A 19,368-nucleotide genomic window follows, 5' to 3' on the forward strand; every position below is an offset into this window, starting at 1 on the left:
TTTCAGTGTTTAACTGTTGAAAACATACAAACTAGTAAACCGTACAGGGTGTTCAAAATACGTGCTGTGTACTAAATATGAATATGGATGGAAAATGGTTTATCTATTCAATGATGGTGTATCCTATAAAAGTAAGGTTGATGGTCCATACATTATGAATCAATGGTACAGGTATACATACCTTACATTTTTATGCAGTCCTAAGGGACACTTACGTAGTAAAGTGTATTAATGTACACCAATCACAACTAGGCCATGTCTGTGCAGACTGCTGCTCTATTCTAATCTTCACAAACGTTTATTTTAAAAAAAACTGTCAAATATTGTGCTTTTCTGGCTATAGTTACACATCCTAGGAGCAGGATTACAACATTACCACAGTACAAGAGAACAAGCAGTGAGAGTGGAAATATCTGCTAATTAAGGAGGTATTTCAAGCAACAAAATTGCCCTTGGCAGCGTGACAAAATAAATACTGGTTTTCTTGAATTGCAATTCTCTGTTTTGTTAATAAAAACAAAAAAACAGAGCCATCACGATAAAGCCATTGAAATGCTGAGAAGCGTCATAGGACGTACAGTAGTACACTGACTGGTCACTCTTAGGTCCGTTCAACTCTCAGATTTGTTCAGCGTTATTCTCTCCACCGGCTCCACATAAAGAGTCTGCCAAGGTCTCCGGCTGTTCGTCACATCAGACAACCATCATACACCCGCTTCCAGTAGCAGTAATGCTTTTCTTTAAAAATCAGTGTCTAAGCTGACCTCGTCTCCGAGGATAAAGTGCCACATCGGACTTTCTAGTAGAGGGACCACAAATATACGAGAAAACATGTAGAACCATTTGTGCCCTTTCATGCAAGAAAAGAGAGTGGTAGTGGTTTAGCCAATCCTCAAACAAGTTGGCTGAAAATCACAAACACTTGATTGTGTCTCTGACATTTAGTGCAAAAATAACTTATAAAGAATTATAAGATGCAGGGAAATCCTCTCTCAGCGAGTCAAAACTGCAAACAGAAAACTCACAGAGCACACGTTATTCAAAATGCCTCCTCACTTGTCTGCTTCTTTGACCTGTAAATCATTCTCGTCGGAGCGGACGGCAGTGCAAGAACATCACCAACACCACTCAAGACGTTCATATTATTCAACACAGGGACTTCAGATAGACTCGGTCCAGTACAGTATTTTTTTTTTGGCAACTCCTTGAATGAATCATAGTCACTACAAACTACACAAATGTATTCTCGTCACCGTCTCAAACCTCACCGCTAAAGAGTTCATCTGGTTCATCCGAAAGATTCTTTATTTTCCCTTAAAAGTTTTTGTTTTTTTCCACAAATTCAATGACTATTCAGTTCAGATTAATGCTAAAGCGATACTTTAGTAGACTATTGCTAGGATGCTTACACCCCATTGGCTATGGCGCAATTTCCAATCACCTCCCCGCCAGTGGCCAGGGCGTATGAGGCAGGCACCGCTGCCAGAGCGGTTGCCGCTGCCACCGTAGCCCCCCCGGTGGTCGTGAGGTGTAAGGGCGTGTCGTGGACGCGGGCGTAGTCCCCGTCCGTCTTGGCCAGCAGGAGATGCTGCTCTCCTGGATGGAGCAGCGTCTGTCGGGTGAAGGTCTCGCCGTCAGCCAGGCTCTCCGGCAGGGGCTGGCCCCGCGGCTCGGGCAGCAGCAGCAGGCAGATGATGCACAGCAGGGTGCAGCAGGCGAAGATCACGTGGTGCAGGAAGTAGCCCTTCTGGTTGTGGAGCTCCATGATGGGCGCGGTGAGCATGCCGAAGCCGGCGCTGGCCAGCACCAGACCCAGTCCTCCACCCCTGTATGAAGAGAGAGAGAAAGAGAGAGAAAGAGAGGGAGGTGTGGAAGATTTGTTATCAAGGTCTAACCACAGGGGCCCTTAAGGTATTAGTATCAAAGACACCTCACTGAACAGGTTCATGAAGTTCCTTTGTATTATCAAGTTTATGTAGATATATATTGCGGTTCATTCTGTCCGTCTCCATTGAGGCAGACTTTTCAGACTTGTACTTGTAGACACCTTTGGCCCATACTTTGTGCGCACTAGTTCATTACTGAACCCTTTGCAAGTACTTTCAGGCTCACCAGTCAGCTCACCTGTCAGTCAACACTGCACCACAAGATGGAGCTAATAAGCAACACGAGAACACGAGGGCTTTGTCCAAAGATTCCCAGTATGGACTGTACAGTAATTGGCATAGTATACTGTTTTTGCAGTTAGTACACAAGAAATCAATGTACTTCACCATTTTGTACTAACAGGAAAATATTCTTTCACGTGTGCTGACAGACTTGGATCACACTGTCAGTTAAACGTAACAAATGAAGTTATTCACCCTTCCTTTTATAATAAATATTCATCACATTTTTCTTTTAATGAAATGTGGCCATTTTTGTGGAGAGCGTGTAGTGCGCGTATTTCACACTTAGTATTTGGACAATCAACTAAAATGGCCCACAGTAGATGGTTCACTATAGGTAACAAATAAGAAATGATTTTGAGTGCAGCCTGGAGCTCGCCCCCTGCAGAAGGCTCCCCAAAGTGTTGTATTTTGTGTTTATGACCATCCAGGCTCACCTGATGACAGTCGGGGTGATTTCAGCACAAAAGAATATGCTGAGTGTGCTGACCGCGTGAGAGGAGAACATGCCGATGATGGAGAAGGCCACCGAGAATTTCCTGTTCAGAGTGTCTCGCAGAACTGTCCAGAGAAGGGCAAGAAAACGTAAGTACACCAGAAACACCCGACATGAAACACAAGCAGCTGATGATTTAACACGAGCCAGAGGCATACATTAGTGTTTATGTAAGTGATAATGCACAGTGAGGTCCTTCAGGGTGGTTCAAGATTCATGCTCATCCCTGTCTTCACTGGTTCACTGCGTTCAAATGACCGAACGTCTCGCTATACATTATCACAAAGTATTTTATGGATTTAAAAAATATATTTTATTCCTTCCGATAAAACAAAACCAGTCCTCTCGCTGTGTATGGAGATTAGAACTGCGTCCATAGCAATGGTCTGTTATTCACAGCAGAGCTCTGCTATATGGAAATAACTAACCATATGCAACAACTGACCAATCAGAATCGAGTATTCAACAAAGCCAAAGACGTTGTTGCGCAGGGACCTTAAAACTAGACTAAAATATATCCCAAATCAACAAACTGTAGTCGTACCTGTGTCATGGCGAAGGCTGTACTTGCCAATCACTGGATTCCATTAGCGAGCGTTGGAGAGAGGAGAACATGTCATTAGTAAGCACAGAGGGCAGCACAGTGCTGACTCATAACAAGCAGAATGGGGGGAAAAAGCCTTCAGGAGAACTCTGAACAGTTTACCACTGAAGCCTGAAATAATGACTTCTGTACTGCATATGTAGGTCAAAAACAGGGAGAACTGCAGTCTGCACTGTTTTTAATGACACAGGTATGCAAAATGTCCAACTCACTTTACCGTCAAATTTCAACTTTCTGTTTTGCAATAACTTTCAGAACTTTCTGAACTGATTTTTCTGTCTTGGACTTTTGCATTACAACAATTCACATACTTTACATCATTTCGCTAGCTAGCTAGAGCTGATAAAAGATGTTTACTTGTGTCTGAAATCAACGACTTTGAGTGAGTTTTCTCATTGTAACCTGCACAGGTGCAACCCTTGAATGCAACACGTATACAGGTGTCGCAGTGAGTGTTGCAGGACTTGTGTGTGAGCACTCACAGTTGAGTAAACCCAGCTGTAGTAGGGAGGCCAGGGCTGTAATGATCATGAAGGTGAGCAGCCCTCCACGCCGACCCATCAACCCCACCGCGGGGCAAACCGCCAGGCAGGTTGCCACAGCGATGCCAGCCATCGTGTAATAGTCCGCGTGGCACAAAGCGGTGGGCTGAGCCTCCGGGTCCATCATACTGCGGGCGAAGCAGTGGTGGATCCCGTAACCTGTCAGCCTGCGCAAACAACACAGAGACACAATTGGAAGGCGGACAGGAAGGTGGTACCTGAGACATGCGTCTGGTTTTTTTCAATTAACAAAAAGGAACCGTACCAGCCCGGCCCGGCCACACTTACGAGTTCACACACAGCACCACAATGTTTTTCCACAGGTTCCTGGTGCTCATCATCTTGACAATACAGGTCGGCTGGGGTTTCTTGTGCAGCTCCTGCTCCAGCTCTGGTAGGAAACATGAAACGCACACCTTGAGACCTTTCCCTGCAGAAGGTAATGAGAGTCCGGCCGCTCAGGGGCCGTTAGCCCAGAGAAGCTAATGTGCTCTGGGACCTTAAGATGGATAGCACATCCCTTTGCACACACTCATCATCTGTCTGTCGGTCTGCTTGGCCACTGGGAGAGGCATGAACACTGAATGTATCACCAGGCCAGGGGAGGATATGTCGGTGAGAAAGGGGAGAGGTCTAAGATAAATCAAGGACAATTAATTGACTTTTTTCACCCTCCATTCATCCAGTCATTTATCAAGTAAAAGAAATCCCTCAAACTGACTCGCGCTTCTCGAATGTGATAATTTTCTGCCCAGTGATATTGTGTCTTTAATATCTTTGGGTTTTGTTCTGCTGATCCGACAAAACAAGCGAGACATGACATTGGGCTCTTAGAAATTGTGATGGGCAGTTTTCACTATTTCCTGGCATCTTTTATGAAATATTGAATCGCAAAACAGATTCAACTCAAATGAAAATGGCCACTATGGCAGTCTCGGACATAAATCATACTTTTTTGATCTTCATTGATTTAGCATGTGTGTGTTTGTGCGATTGCAAATACATTTCATCGTAAAAAAAGAAAACAGTTGGGAGACGCTGCTTGGAGGCTACAGCACGGTTGCGCATATGAAAAGGGGATCTATGAGACTTTGCATGTGAATCAGTGCCTTTGTGTTCGTTGCATGTTCATTTCATCACACGCCAAGAAGCGGCTGCAACACAACACAGATGACAATGTGAAATCATTTGCATAATGAAGGGAGTAAAGCAAAACGATTCAGGATCTTTCATCTTGTTTAATGCACCTCACCTGTCATAACTCCATGCGGCTCGGTTGTCATGTTAACCTGGTTCTTCTTGGCGATACGCAGCATCATGACTTTGGACCGCCTGTAGTGCTGGGTGGCCAGCAACCAGCGCAACGACTCTGGAAGAAGCCTGGTGAGTGAGCGAAAGAGAGGAGTGGGAAGGACATGGAAGAGGAGAGACGGGTGAGAACAGATTTGTAAGAGCAAGAGGAAGAAACCGACAGAAATGGGGGGGAAGAAGGGAAACAATAGAAGAAAGAGAGTATTGTTTGTAAGTTGAAGCAGAGGCTGCACAGTACTGTGAGGTGCAGTGTGTACTGTACAAGCCATCGCCTGGCTCAGTGAGAGAAGAATCTGCCCCCCCCCCTCACCCTGCTGTGGATTTCCTCAGAGGGCGGGACTCACCAGACGTAGGGCAGCATCAGAACGAAAGGGCTGATAATGACAATCTGCAGGACCTGCCAGTCATCGCGGTCCGGCCAATTGCGGCACAGAGCGGCCACCCCTGGCATCAGTAGCTGCCCGCCCACCATCAGAAAACTGGCCACCATGGTCATGGAGAAACGCCAGGCTGGCAAACAAAGCTCGATCCCTAAAATGAGAAAGACGGAGAGAAAGAGAAAGATTTGGTTTCACATAAAAACACAAGATATTTGTAGTGTTGTTGCACCTGTGGAGTAAATGATCTATAAGCTGCATGTGCGTGGATGTGATTACCATCATAAACTAAGCAGCAGCCTTAGTGGCCTGGACCAGTGTGATGCATGTGTTTGTTTAATGCTGGGGCCAGTCCTGAATTTCCTCTCTGAATTATTGAGGACTCCCATCACTGATCCTTCCCACGAGAACACACTTGTTTAACACCAGGCTGCTTTATAAACTTAGGATGGACTACTCGTCGAGGCTTTCAAGAGGGTTCAGCTGCTCGGCGAGCGTTGCACTGTAACCGTCCCTTAATATCTCCCCCGACGAGGCGCTCATCCCCTCCCCTACCGACTGTAACATGGTACAGTCCAGATGGCCTGGCCCATATGGCAAGGTCTTTTTGAAGGTGACCATTGTGGGAGGATGTGTGAGCGAGGGAGACTCAATAACCTGGCCTCATGCGCCGTCCCTTGTTATTGAGAGGAAAAAGAAAAAGAGGGGGACGAAAGGGAAGGGAGAAAGCAGGAAGACGGGAGCAGAATACAAATTACTTTTCCCCCCAAAGGGCACGCAAAAGTCCCTCCATTCATCAGTTGAATCACCGGAGGAATGATAATAAAGAGGGACAGATTCAAAGCACACAGAGAGAGGCGGAGGAGAGAAAAACAAAGAGACGGAAAGATGACACAGATTTTCAGATAAGAGAAAGAGAGGAAAATCATTCAGATGGAAAACAAGGCAGGAGGAATGAAACAAAAAGGTATTACTGGGAATCCCTTCATCTTTGTTTTCTTCAGCCCCAGACAGATAGTTTTAGAGTTAATATCTCCAAAAAGCCTCCCTGCAGGAACCAACGCAGATAAAGGAAATTACACTGACCTGTAATCCTTAACCTGCCTTTTATCTCTTCGTCCTGTCTTTATGCATCAAAGGAGAAGTGTTGAATAGAAACATATTTCAACATTTTCCCCAAGTCTCACACTCGTTTGGTTCACTTAAAGGAGAATTCTGGTTTGTTATGATCCAACAGTGGCACCAGGCTACCGAAACCACTGAAGAAACTTGGCTTTCCTTCATATACCCAGTTGTAATTTAAGGATTCAAGGTTTTATTATTGTACAATACTGGACTGCACAAAGAAATGCAGTTGTAGCCCCCTCCCCGCTATACACACAGAAAATATACGAACAGATATTCAAAATATTTAAATTAGAATAGAATATAACAACATAAAATGGGCAATGAAACGCAGTGTCAGTCAGAAGCTGTAGTTTGAGAAAAATCTCAGCCGCCATATCGAAAGCAGCCGAGCCAAAGCCAAGCGCCACCCACTGACCGCAGCACACTCTCTGTACAGCTGAACAGTTAACTAAAGTATGTTTCTGAAAATAGGGAGTACAGTAACAGAGTCTTCATATTTAATCAGCGCTGGCCTAGTTTGAAAGTTTGATCGGAGTTCACAAGCTTCCCAGCAGTGATTGTCAGCTGCGTCAGAGACTCCTCGGCTCTAAGTGGTTGTTTTCCTCCAGGCGTGGTGGAATCTGGCATATGCCGTTAGAAGCACTACAAGGAGGCAGAGGAACGTTTTTCACAGGTTATTTGTACTACTGTCAGGATATAGTGATGTTTGATACAAAATAACTTTTTTATCATACTTGCTTAAAGTTACCAAGTGCAGCTTTTTATGTTTTTAATGTGAAACGTTAATGTGCAAAATAACTAGTACCCAAAGCTGTCAGGTTAATGTATTGGAGTAAAACGTTCAATATTGCCCGTTTGAATGAAGTATAGCATAAAATGAAAGTGCAGTAGTACAACTGAAGTACCTCAAGATCATACTAAAGTACAATGCTTGTTTCCATGTAGTGTATTTCCACCACTGCTGTCTGCTCTGACACGCAACACAGGCTGTGGCTCTTTGGTACCGCTTTCCACAGCGGTCAATAGGTATGGATCAGACACACACACACACACACACACACACACACACACACACACACACACACACACACACACACACACACACACACACACACACACACACACACACACACACACACACACTAGACATAAACTGTAAGGCAATGCATCTCCAAACCTACCGCGCGAAACACAAAACCACTCCCCAACTCTCTGGGGAGGTTTCTGATCCTGCTGACTCTACTGGGTTATCAACACACACGGACACACACGGACACACACCCTTGCAGGGAGCTTTTGTTCCTGCTGAGTTGGAGAATGGTTCTCCTTGTGCTGATTATCTCACTGACCCCCCCCCCCCCTGTGGGCTGATCCTCCCTCACCCCCCTCCTGCCCACTCTTCCCTCTTGCTCATCAGGACTGAAGTGGCTCCCTCACCCTTTGTAAAGCCACCATCCCCCACTTCTACCCTCCTTATCCCCCTCCTCCTCCTCCTCCTCCGCCTCCTCCTTTCACTGAGCAGTTCTCCACCTTCCTTGCATCTGAACAGTTGCAGAGGGGAGTGGAAAACAAAAGAACTATAATGGAAGGAAGGGGAGGCTAAAAACAAAGAGAAGGCAACAAAAAAAGCAGCTGGTCTAATGGCCAAACTAATCTTGGATGACAAATGGCTGACAGCGCCACCACACACACACTTTGTGTTGTCTGCCGCTCCCTCGCTAACCTTGCCTGGGGCATGAGAACAGGGCACCGAGACGATTGGCTTTCTAACAGCATGAGTTCAGAGCGAGGACCACGGTCTGTGTGATGTGGATGTGTAGGGACGGTGCAGGTGGTGATGTGCACTTTAGATTTCGGGAGAGGTAGAAATGTCGTAATGGACAATGCGTCGATAAGTCGACCCACAGAAGATGAATTATTGACAGTTTGATCATAATTGTAGTCATTTACAGTCTTTGTCACAAGGACAAATGACCCATTGTTTTGACAAACATTGCCAGCCTTTGAGATTTGGACCGATTGTCGGACAAAAGCAATTTGAAGACATCGCCTTTTGGTTTCCGGGACTTTATACACTAAACAAAATGTATACGAATGAAAAGAGTCCTCTGCTGCAGCCTTAGGTGGATTACTCCACAGAGAGGCAGGGATGGGAAACAGATAGCTGGTTCGACAAGGGCACGGCGTGACAGGACAGTACGTCTCCCCAGCTGAGTCAGCAGTAGTCGTCCCTGTAGCTCATAACAACACACACACATATATACTGCATGTCTCTGTCATTAGCTACATGTCTCAGAGACAGCGACAGAGACACAGATATGAACCTTATCTCACTGCTGTAAAAGTAAATGCAGCCTAATTCCTTTGGGTCCATGCAAACCTCACTCACTGAAATCCTCTCTTTGAGTACCACATGCCCACTCCCTGTAGGCCTTGAAAAGTGGCTCTGAAATGTTTTGCAGCTTGCTACAGCAGCTCCTGCACACTGCTTAATTCAAATGTCGACGCAATTTGGTGAGAAAAACAAACTAAAACCTAGATAGAAACTTTTTTTGAAATGACTCCCGCAGCACGATCCGTCGTTATCTGTGCAGACACAGAACTCTGTTTTTTTGCACCAAGTTAGAGTCAGATGTGTGTCTGAACAAGTGTCAAGTCCTTGAGGGGAATTCCAAATCTTTATGTGATAATGATTTTGCATAACTCAAGTCTGTCGACAGTCAAGTCTAACTAAGGTCACCCTCAGGCTGAGTTCATTTGAACGAGGCCAGTCCATCTGCCAACGCAGAGGGCTCTGAGGGGGGAACAAAGGATATTCTTTTTAACCTACCTTAACTGTCACCGGAACATCATGCAAACATCATCCAGCAAGGCTGCCAATCAAATATGTACTCAGATAGATAGATAAAACGAGAGCTGTCGTAATAACTTGAAAGATGTCCTCATAACGTTTTAAACCGCAGTGTGTTTTGGTGTCTGATAAACCTTCAAACTCACGAATCTAACACATCACCTGGACTCTGAATCATATTTCACTGTCTCACTGGTCTCACTTTTATTGAGCCCTCGTTTCAAATCTATGGCTCGGCTCCAAAACACTTCTAGTTTCTCCACAGCAAAGTCAAATACAGTCCTCCTGCGTCGCACCGTGACCTCCTCGGAGCTCTGAAGTGTATGGACCACCGACAGAGACGTGGGTTATGCTGCAGCGGTGGTTTGATACGTTTCTACGGACGTGTGATGCTTTTTGAATCCATTGTAACTGCCGGCTGTGAAGGAGCAGCTTTAAAACCAACAGAGGGTGATATTTAACACTCAAAAGATAGATCTTCAGTGGAGTATTCCTTAAGGGGTTGTCTTTAAACACAGTCATGACCAAACCGCAATTTGTAATAATGATGATATTATTTTCCAGATGAGTTTGGATAACGAGCAGAAAAACAAAGGAAACGGTTACGAGGAGACGGAAAGCTCTTTCCTCGCGGCTCCCAGGGGACGGTCCATCGGTACGTGCTAAATTACAAAATAAATAAACCCCGAATTGGTGCAACAACCAGATATGCAAACAACACACAAATCAACACATTTACATGAGCAGCGCAAACTAAAGCTTCTGCTGGCAGCTCCAGTGGAGTTTATTATTCTCTGCGTGCTGCAGAGAGATAACCGAACGATGAGAGATTTCAAATGAGCCTCGAGAAAATGAGAAAGTGAGAGTAATGAAATGGTAGTGAGAGAGAGGAGGAGGAGGAGGAGGAGGAGGAGGATGGGATGAATGAGGCAGAGGAGAGTCGAGGGAAGCATAGAGTGAAAATGGAAAAGGCCGGAGAGCTGCTGGATTTAGAAATAGAAATTCAGCGCTGCGTTTACAGTGAGGGTGAGAGGAGGCAGACAGAAAGAGTATTTCTGCGGGGAGATGGGCACGATAAGATGGAGCAGTGCAACCAAAGCACATAAACATACCACCATCCATAATACGGTACATGTGTGTGCTACATGCATATTTTCGGGTCTCTCTATCTGATCTACTTCCCCACTCAGCATTCTCCCCGACTCTGATGTTAAAGCGCTGGCTTTCAGCTTTCATTTGAGGGTTTTTACATCCATAGTTACATCCCTTTTGTTAGCACAACGCAGCAGGATAATGATACTTAACATGCAGATGAGGCAACAGAGGATTTTTTTTCTTTTTTTTAAGGACGAACGGTGACATGTTTTTGACTGGCCAAGACCAGACGCAAGGCAGAAAACCTTGCACCTTGTGAGCATCCAGCCATGGTGAGTGGATCAACGCTGAACAAGGAGGTTTTATTCCTTAACTGTGATGGATGTTTTCTCTTCCAAACACGATTTGCTAATCTGCTGGCATGCTTACAACCTCTGTGATGGTCTGACTGCTCGTGTTTCTTTCCCTGCAGGACTTTGTTTTAATAATGTTATATTATTCCCAGATCTTACAGCCATACGCCCCCCCGAGCACGCCCTGATCTACCAAGCCAGTGGTGGAGTCGGCCCTGGTTAGTACTCGGACAGCAGACTGCAAGATTAGTGAGTCTTCTTTTTATTATTATTAATGGTTAAAACTACTCAAATTGCTTTAATAATATTTGATATTCCTTTATATTTGACAGCTTTATTGAAGTGTATCCTTCTTGTCCAATCACTTTTCGCCCCTTAAAACTGAGAGATGTTTAAAAAAGATGCACTTCCTACACTGTTCATCTGACGTACCCAAGTATTGTACTTAAGTGCAGTTTTGAGTATTTCACTTGTATGCTACTTTATACCTCAGAGGGAAGTATTATATTTTTTATTCCACTACTTCCACCTTGTTGACAGCTAGAGTTACTTTACAGATTAAGATTTTATGAATAAAACGTGGGATTCATTTATAAAAAAAACCTATTTGCGATTAACTATCCTATAATATAATAAGTAGTTAAAATGTGTTTCACCAGCTGTAACAAAATATTTTTCCAGAACTGCATTGCTATTTTTACTCGTACTTTATTGGACGAGTGCTTGTTTGTATGTTTAGGATCACTAAACGTTCATCCAATATGGATGTGAAGAACCTTCAAATGAAATCCTAAAGTCACTTCAGCCTATAGCTATCCTATCATCTCAGATCGAACGTCCTGGACCGCAGAGCCAACACAAACAAAACAATGTGTCACTGCCAAAACACTGATGGACTGCACTGTTTCCGTCCTGCAGGGTGACTGATGTGCCCCTCTGGGCAAACAATCAAAGCAGAAAGGTCCAGTGATGAGAAGCTTCATATTCCACTTTGCATCCGTGTCGTTTTGGGTTGCGTTGCCCCACAGCTCGTGTGTTAGTACACTCTGTATTCAGCCTTTGAGAATGTGTTTATTGGAGGCTTCAAATGTGTGTGCTGTTAGTTATTCTACATGCCTTTATTTCACTGCAGCAGCGTCTGTTGTCTGTGAGTTTAGTTCAAAGCGACTCGTTCTGTTCCTCCTACTGTATTCATCTACACCTCTCACAACCAACAAACACCTCACACAAGCACGTTTTTTTTGTTGCACTTCAAAGCATACAATCTGTTCTCTCACACAAACACACACACACACACACACACACACACACACACACACACACACACACGGCCACTTATCCCATCATTGTCAACACTGTGCACGCAAACAAGCGACATTATAGAAAGATTGCCTCCCAGTACAGATATTTTTGTTTAGGCAAACACACTGAAATAACCGGAGGACAATGAGTGAAGTGTCTGTGAGTGTGAATGAGCAGAGACGGATATAGAGGACGAAGAGGAAACCCGTACAGGTTTCAAACAGAAGCAAATTAAGTCATGAGCTCTTGCAAATGAATATCTTAATGTGTAATACTTTTAATAATGCACAGCAGCAGAGGGAAACGGACGTGTTTCCGCCCCCGGCTTTCCTCTCTTAAACAGCAGCCAGGAACCTGCTGGTGATTTACCAACCAGCTGATGCAGATCATCAGAGACTCTTTATCCCAAACCAGATACTAGTACGAACAACAGTAGCAAGGTAAATGTCATACGATGAAACATATCATATTCTGTTTCCGTTCAGCTCTTAAATGAATGCAAGAATCACCGTTAGTTCTTTTCCTCCACTCATACAGTGTCGTCTCCATTTCAAACCCGTCATATATGAATCCCCTTCCACTCTCAGCTGGCCGTGGCGTTGACTCAAATATTATTAGTCTTTCACTCGCCTTTGTACACATCGCAGATTCAATTCAACTCTCGGGAGTCTCTCGGCAGACGGCTCGGAGGCGTCCATTTTGTTTGTTTGCTTTGAGAAGCAGTTCTGCAGATATTTATCAGGATCCCCCGCTGAGAGGAACTAAACCAGCCCCGCCGCCCGAGCACAAAAGTCTGTCCTCGCTTCACGCATAATGATCCACTAATCTCCTACTGGCCCGACAGAGGAGGCCTACAGAGGGTGAGGAGAGAAATAGGGGGGGGGGCAGCAGGGAGAGGGGACAGTGGGGGGCGGGGGGGGGGCATTCTCGGGAGAAATGAAAATGCTATCAGCCAGTTCGGTGTCACCTTGGCCATTGGCTATAATGCAGAGCCACAGAAAGGACGTACTGTAGAGGAAAATATTGCAGATGTGGCCGGAAAACATCAGGCCTACTTTTGTGCTCTCATGAATATTTGCAAAATCTCTGCAGCACAAACCTTTAAGCATTGAAGCGATTAATCGTTGAACTAGCTTGAAGGTACTGTAATTTGCTGTGTCATCAACATAATCCCTAAAGCAGGGGTGGCCAACCCGCGGCTCGCGAGCCGCATGCGGCTCTTTGCCCGGTTTCATGCGGCTCTTACGTTCATATCGAAGTTTGTATTTGTGTTTTTTTAATGTTCGTGTTCGCTTCGCTTGAGTTAAATACGGTATTTTCGTCAAACGCGCATGTGCGGCCACAGATTACGTTCCTCGTCGACCCATTTAACGCCGAGACGGACTGTTTGAAAGCCCCGCTAGTCACAGATGAGGATGCGGCTGAGTTGGAGATGATCGATCTTTGTGAGGAGGACCAACTCAAACCTGCTTTAAGGGACGGGACCATTGAGTTCTGGAAAAGTGTGCCAATGAAAAAATACCCCAATGTCAAACGGGCTGCGCTTAAGATACTGTCAATGTTTGGGTCAACATACGTCTGCGAGTCTGTGTTTTCTACCCTGAAACACGTGAAATCAAAGCATCGATCTGTTCTGACTGACACCCATGTGAAAGAATTGCTTCGAGTGGCAACAACGGAATACAAGCCAGATTTGAAGAGGATTGTTCAAGGCAAGGAATGCCAGAAGTCCCACTAAGTAACATGCATAGTAAAAGAAAAACACTATTGTAAATTATTATATTTTTGTTTGTGGACTTAGTTGAACTGAGAGTTTGTCTGTGTGAGACAGTGCACACAATGTTCATTGTTGAAAATGACTGGCCTGTGGTCTTAGGAGTCAATTTCTGTCATTATCATGTTGGTGTGTGACATTTACAATAAATCTGGCTGAGCAAAGGTATGTGTGTGTGTGAGGAAGGGATAGGGTGATGTTCATGTGTGCCCATGTGTATGATGTGGCTCTTTGCGGTAACATAGTAAAAAATGTGGCTCTTGGTCTCTGACTGGTTGGCCACCCCTGCCCTAAAGGGTTGAAGCATCTTCCATTAGTATCCATCTTACTATCTATGTTCCCTATTAAACAAGTGAGTTTCTACAAGGGCGATTGCTGTAACTCACATGTCTTTAACAAAGGTAAATACATACAAAAAAACTACAGCTCCCAAAGCATTTCATCAGCATAGCACTGCGTGAAATACATAATCGGAACTGTTGGGTTTCTGCCTTATTCACAATATCCAACACTGTATTCCTGTGTCATCTGTCCAGATGTTGAGCTGTAAAGTGTGCTGACGAAAAAACAAGTCCATGGCCCTGGGTGTTCTGCTTCGGTCACCAACCAGAAACATTTCACTGTCCTCAATCTGTGCAGCTGCTGATGTTTAAGGAATGTACTATCTCTTGTCTACACATACGTGTCCTAAAAATGTAGCACATAAATACTACAATATGCGTTGTTATATAAGGTGTAGAAGCTGTGTGAGGATACGGTTCAGGTCAGGGGAGATGACATCAAAGAATTACTGGACAGTGGACATTTCAGTCTGAAAAATGTATTGCACCAGATACAGCTGAAAGCTCATTTCCACCTGTAGTTTTTACAGTCCACCTACCTTTAAAAGGCAGAAGTAGAAAGCAGGTATAGCCACAGTTTTGTGACAAAAACATTGAATATGTGAAGATTTAGTTTTGGGGATTTGTGGTAAGTTTACAGGGATTGTTGTTGCTACTGGCAGTAGTTTTGCAAGAGAATGCAAAAGAAGGTCTTTCATGATTGCATCAATTGTTTTCCTGTATACGTCCCTTCCCAGGGATCCATACTGTACCACTTGGGCAATAATGAGTCCATTAAATATGCACAATAAAGGAGCAGAAAGCAGAAATAAACAAGCAGACGAGCATGAGGAGGCGACAGCGTGTACTTACTGAGCACGTAGAGGGAGAGAGCGAGGCCCGCCAAGCAGAAACCCTCAAAGAAGCGCAAGGTGCTGAACATGGTGACGTTCACAGAGAAGGCAACACTCAGACCAAACACCAGCATGAAAAGCACCGAGAGAATCAACACCGGGTGTCGACCAAACCTTTAGAAACAGAGAGGAGCAAGAAAGAGAAAGGACGTAGCAAAGTGTTTAATAGCTGTCGCAAACTGAGAAAAGGGAGCTTTTGCTTTGAAACTGATCGTTCCAGTCATTGTTTGCTTCAGACTTTGTGGACTTCCTGGTTGAAGGGGGGGGGGTCAGTAGGTCAATGGGTCAGGTCAGAGCTGAGGCCTGGACATTTCTTTACATTGTTTCCATGGTGACTGATCCCAAACACAATGTGGGGACTTTTTTCCCACAAGGCAGCTCAAGGGGTTCACAGGCTGCAGACACGGCCACGATGAATTTAATTGACAATAGCGTGCCACCCAATTCACAAATAAACATATTTTCCCACTTCGCCATGCAGCTAGGTTTAGTTGGTGGTGCTCACGACTATTAAAAAAGACATTTCAATAATTTAGTAGCACTTCTGTCCGAAAACAATCTCCTGGTAGCTCTTGGAAGTTTTCATTAGAACAACTTTCTACTGAAGAAATTGTCAGTAATCCAATGGATCCAGACTGAAATATGTCAACAGATATCAGATGGATTGCCATTCAATTTGGTTCAGATATACAGCCCCAAGAGAGACTCTTCAATATTTTGATTATCCCTTAACATTTCTTCTTGTGCCATTAGCAGGTCAATGTTTTTACTTATCCAGTTATATACATCTACGAGATGTATTGGCACAAAGCTTTTGATTCAGATTGAAATTTCTCTGCCAAGGATGAATCCTCCAATTCTTTGATTTACGACCTAATACTTGCTAAACCGATAACTGATGATTCAAAGTTTTAAGCATATAAACAAAACTCCATCCACCTCAATTGTTAGAGAAAACCTACACAAATTAAACCAAAACTATCTTTGCAGTTAGATTTGAGTAGATTTAAGTGAGAAAATCTTTTTTTTGTAGCTTAGATGAATAGATATTTTAGGGTATACTAACAGAAGTGGTAAAGGAGCACAAAACAGACATAAAAGAGGCAGCTTACCAGTCAGCCATGACACCCATCACTAGGTAGCCAAATATGGAGCCCACCAGCAAAGAGAACTTGGCAATGTGCACCTTCCAGGCTGAGTCACACACCAGGTTCCACTGAAACGAGAGAGGAATATTAATCAGCTTTTCAGAGACAACCACCCACAACAAGATAAAAGGGAATTTAACATCAGCAGCTGAGAAGTTTTCATCTCAAAGCTGCACAGAAACACAAAGAAATGTGGGTTTTTCCTCATCGGAAGTCTGTCAAACTCTCTGACTCACTGTTTTACTAGTTAAAACTAATGTATTTAATCACATCGCAGCAGAGCCAATCTGGGGCCAAAGAAAACCTGTAGCCTACATAATTCATGAAGGTTGATGAGTGTGCAAACGCTTTTGAAATATTCAAACGTGCCTCTCGGAAGGGAAAAACGAGAAAGCGTGTGAGAGAATGTGGGCGCGTGTCTATAAAAACAGAAATCAATAGCTTTCCACTCTTTCCACCGAAGCCCATGGGTCAGTGCACACACCGCCGCAGCCCTCAGCATCTGAAACTCAGCCAAGGACATGTGGAAGCACGATGTGTACTTCATATATGTGCACGACCCTGAAAGGATCTGCAGGAGCATAACAGAGCGATTCAGCCGTGTGAGGAAGCGTTGGTGTTTAACAATGATTTACAGAACTCCATGCTGAGCCTCCGACTGTGCCGAGGAGCCGAGAAGGGGATGATTATTGGCTATGACTGATGATTTGGGTTGTGAAATGGCCGGTGGTGATGTGGTGAACTCAGTCAGTGTGGCTTTATTGCGTACGGGCCATTAGCACCAGCGTTATCTGAGAAAACAGATATCAGTCATGCACAGAGGCCGGAGCCGGGTGGAAACTCGGGGTTGCTGTTTATCGACTTTCAGTGGAATGGCACCTTGATGATATGGCCGTCCAGTTTTCATCATGTTACAAAATGCTGTGTTCGAAGTTATTCAACGCAAAGCTCAGTTATCAAAGTCGTGGTGGCAGGATTAACTTGCTCGGGGTCCCAGGGGCCCCGTTTCATCCGGTCTCTCTACAACATGAAGGCTGCAGGTTTTCTTTGGCCCCAGATTGGCTCTGCTGTAATGTGATTAAATACATTAGTTTTAACGAGTAACATATAAGCGAAAATAGTCAAATATTAAAGGTTTTGAAACTGGATTTTTGACTTCTTCAAAACAGGGTTTCAATATTCCCAAATAAATGCACAATTAAATGAACACAACCCAGTATACAGAAATCTGGAGCTCTGGGCAAAGATACACCGACCGTTATTAAGCAGATTGGTATATTGGCAACATTTAATACAGTTCCTTCTTTAATGTCGTCAGTGTCTCCGTTACTCGCTACATTCACTAAGTCAAGGCAGTATAGAGGGAAAAGGGTGCATCGGTGCATCCCCTGGTTCTCTGGCTCTGGGACAGTTTCCCCACTCTGTGTGATGTAATGCATACCAGTGCAGCACTGAACTTTGATTTGGTATTAATTGGCCATATTGTCTTATTAATAACACGATACTGACTTCAACCATAATTCTCAAAGCCAAGCTACAGCATCATCAGCTGCTGTCTCTGACACACACACGTCCTCTCATATTGAGGTCAGTGGGTAACTTGTCAATAAGCTGTGCTACTCGTGTATCAGCCTCTGCTCTGCTCTGTGAGTGGCAGTGATGATGAAGACACCGGGTGGTGAGGATGAGGAGGATGATGGTGAACAGAGAGCTCTGTCAGAGATAACGCTGGTCTATCTGGAGCTCAGTCGTTACCTTGGTAACCACATTCTGACTAAGTCCCGTCTGCAGCTCCAGCCTCAACTCCTTGCAGGCGCACGGCATACCGCCGCTGTCTCCGTATGCGCCCTCGGTGCCGTTGAGCTGCAGCGCGGGCGCGCCGCCTGCGACGGTGACCGGAGGGGATGCCGCGGTCCAGTTACTGTCGTTCGTGAGGGGTTGCATGCACGTGCCATTGGGCTGAGCCAGGAGGAAATAATCCGAAAACTGACTAAAGCCGATGAACAATGCCGGTATCCAGGTCAGGACCACGAGCTGCTTCTGATGTTTCCCAAAACCCCCCAGAGATGGCAGGACCGTGCCGTCGATGTGCGGCAGTAGCCGTGGCACCGGGTGCTCCAGCGGGGTGAATCCGTTCTCGGGCGGGTGGTCCTGCGCCTCCGGGCGGCCGGCTGCCATCACGGCCCGGCCACAAAGAGAGAAGCTGGGCGCAACAGCGGGCGAAGCAAAAAGCCCCCGCTCTGTTGCCGTCCGCGCACTCTGCGTTAAGCCCTTTGACACAAAGGAAGCTCACGGCGCAGATAAATCCTGTGTGTAGCCAACAAAAGCCCGATCCAAAAATAGGGGGTCTTTGGTCCGTGCAGGCGTGCAGAGGCACCAAAATCACCGAGCAGTCGTCTTCATGGCGAGGGGGGCTTGAAGCGACCAGGGGATGTCCAAGTGGAGAAGCGGTGTCAGGAGGAGAGAGCTCTGGAGAGGCTCCCGGGGAGGAGTGGACACGGACAGGCAGGCATGCTCACCAGCACGGGCTTTGTATTCCATGAGTACAGCTCCGACAGCGAGATCCATCCATGTGAAGCTGAAGTGGGCCAGGCCTGCTGGTGATGTAGAAGTAGAATATGGGGCTACATCCACACTGGGGTCCTCTAGACATCTGCTGGTCCTTCATCCACGATGGCCACAGGTCTCATACCTGCCCAAAACGGTGACCTCCTGGAGATGCGCATCACTTAGCTCTTCTCAAGTCCAGAATATCCGAGCGCCGGGTCATCACCGGTCCACTTTGACGGCGTGGAGTTCAGAGACGTGGTGGAACACGCTGTTCGGTTTTGTCGCCGTCCAGTCAATGGGACACGGTGTTAAAGTGGCGCTGGGAGTGGAGATGGGGGGAGACCAAGCCCCGCCCTCCCTCGGTCGCGCTATGCGCTGCGATTGGAGAGCCTTCAAAGGGGCGACTGCAAAACTGACGGGCATCTGCAGGCGACA

General features: G+C 45.4%; 1 protein-coding gene across 1 annotated transcript; it reads right to left on the reverse strand.

Annotated features, from left to right (window-relative positions):
* Positions 1-1,405: 1,405 nt before the first annotated feature.
* slc22a23 (solute carrier family 22 member 23) lies at positions 1,406-18,561 on the reverse strand (the record flags this gene model as incomplete). Its single annotated transcript, XM_079158632.1, has 10 exons — positions 1,406-1,826; positions 2,606-2,729; positions 3,209-3,241; positions 3,751-3,977; positions 4,099-4,201; positions 5,063-5,190; positions 5,466-5,652; positions 15,195-15,349; positions 16,348-16,451; positions 18,139-18,561. 10 exons carry the CDS (start codon positions 18,559-18,561, stop codon positions 1,406-1,408), a joined length of 1,905 nt encoding a protein of 634 aa, XP_079014758.1.
* Positions 18,562-19,368: the final 807 nt, after the last annotated feature.

Source organism: Pholis gunnellus, assembly GCF_910591455.1.
Source record: "Pholis gunnellus genome assembly, chromosome: 4".
NCBI lineage: Eukaryota > Metazoa > Chordata > Actinopteri > Perciformes > Pholidae > Pholis > Pholis gunnellus.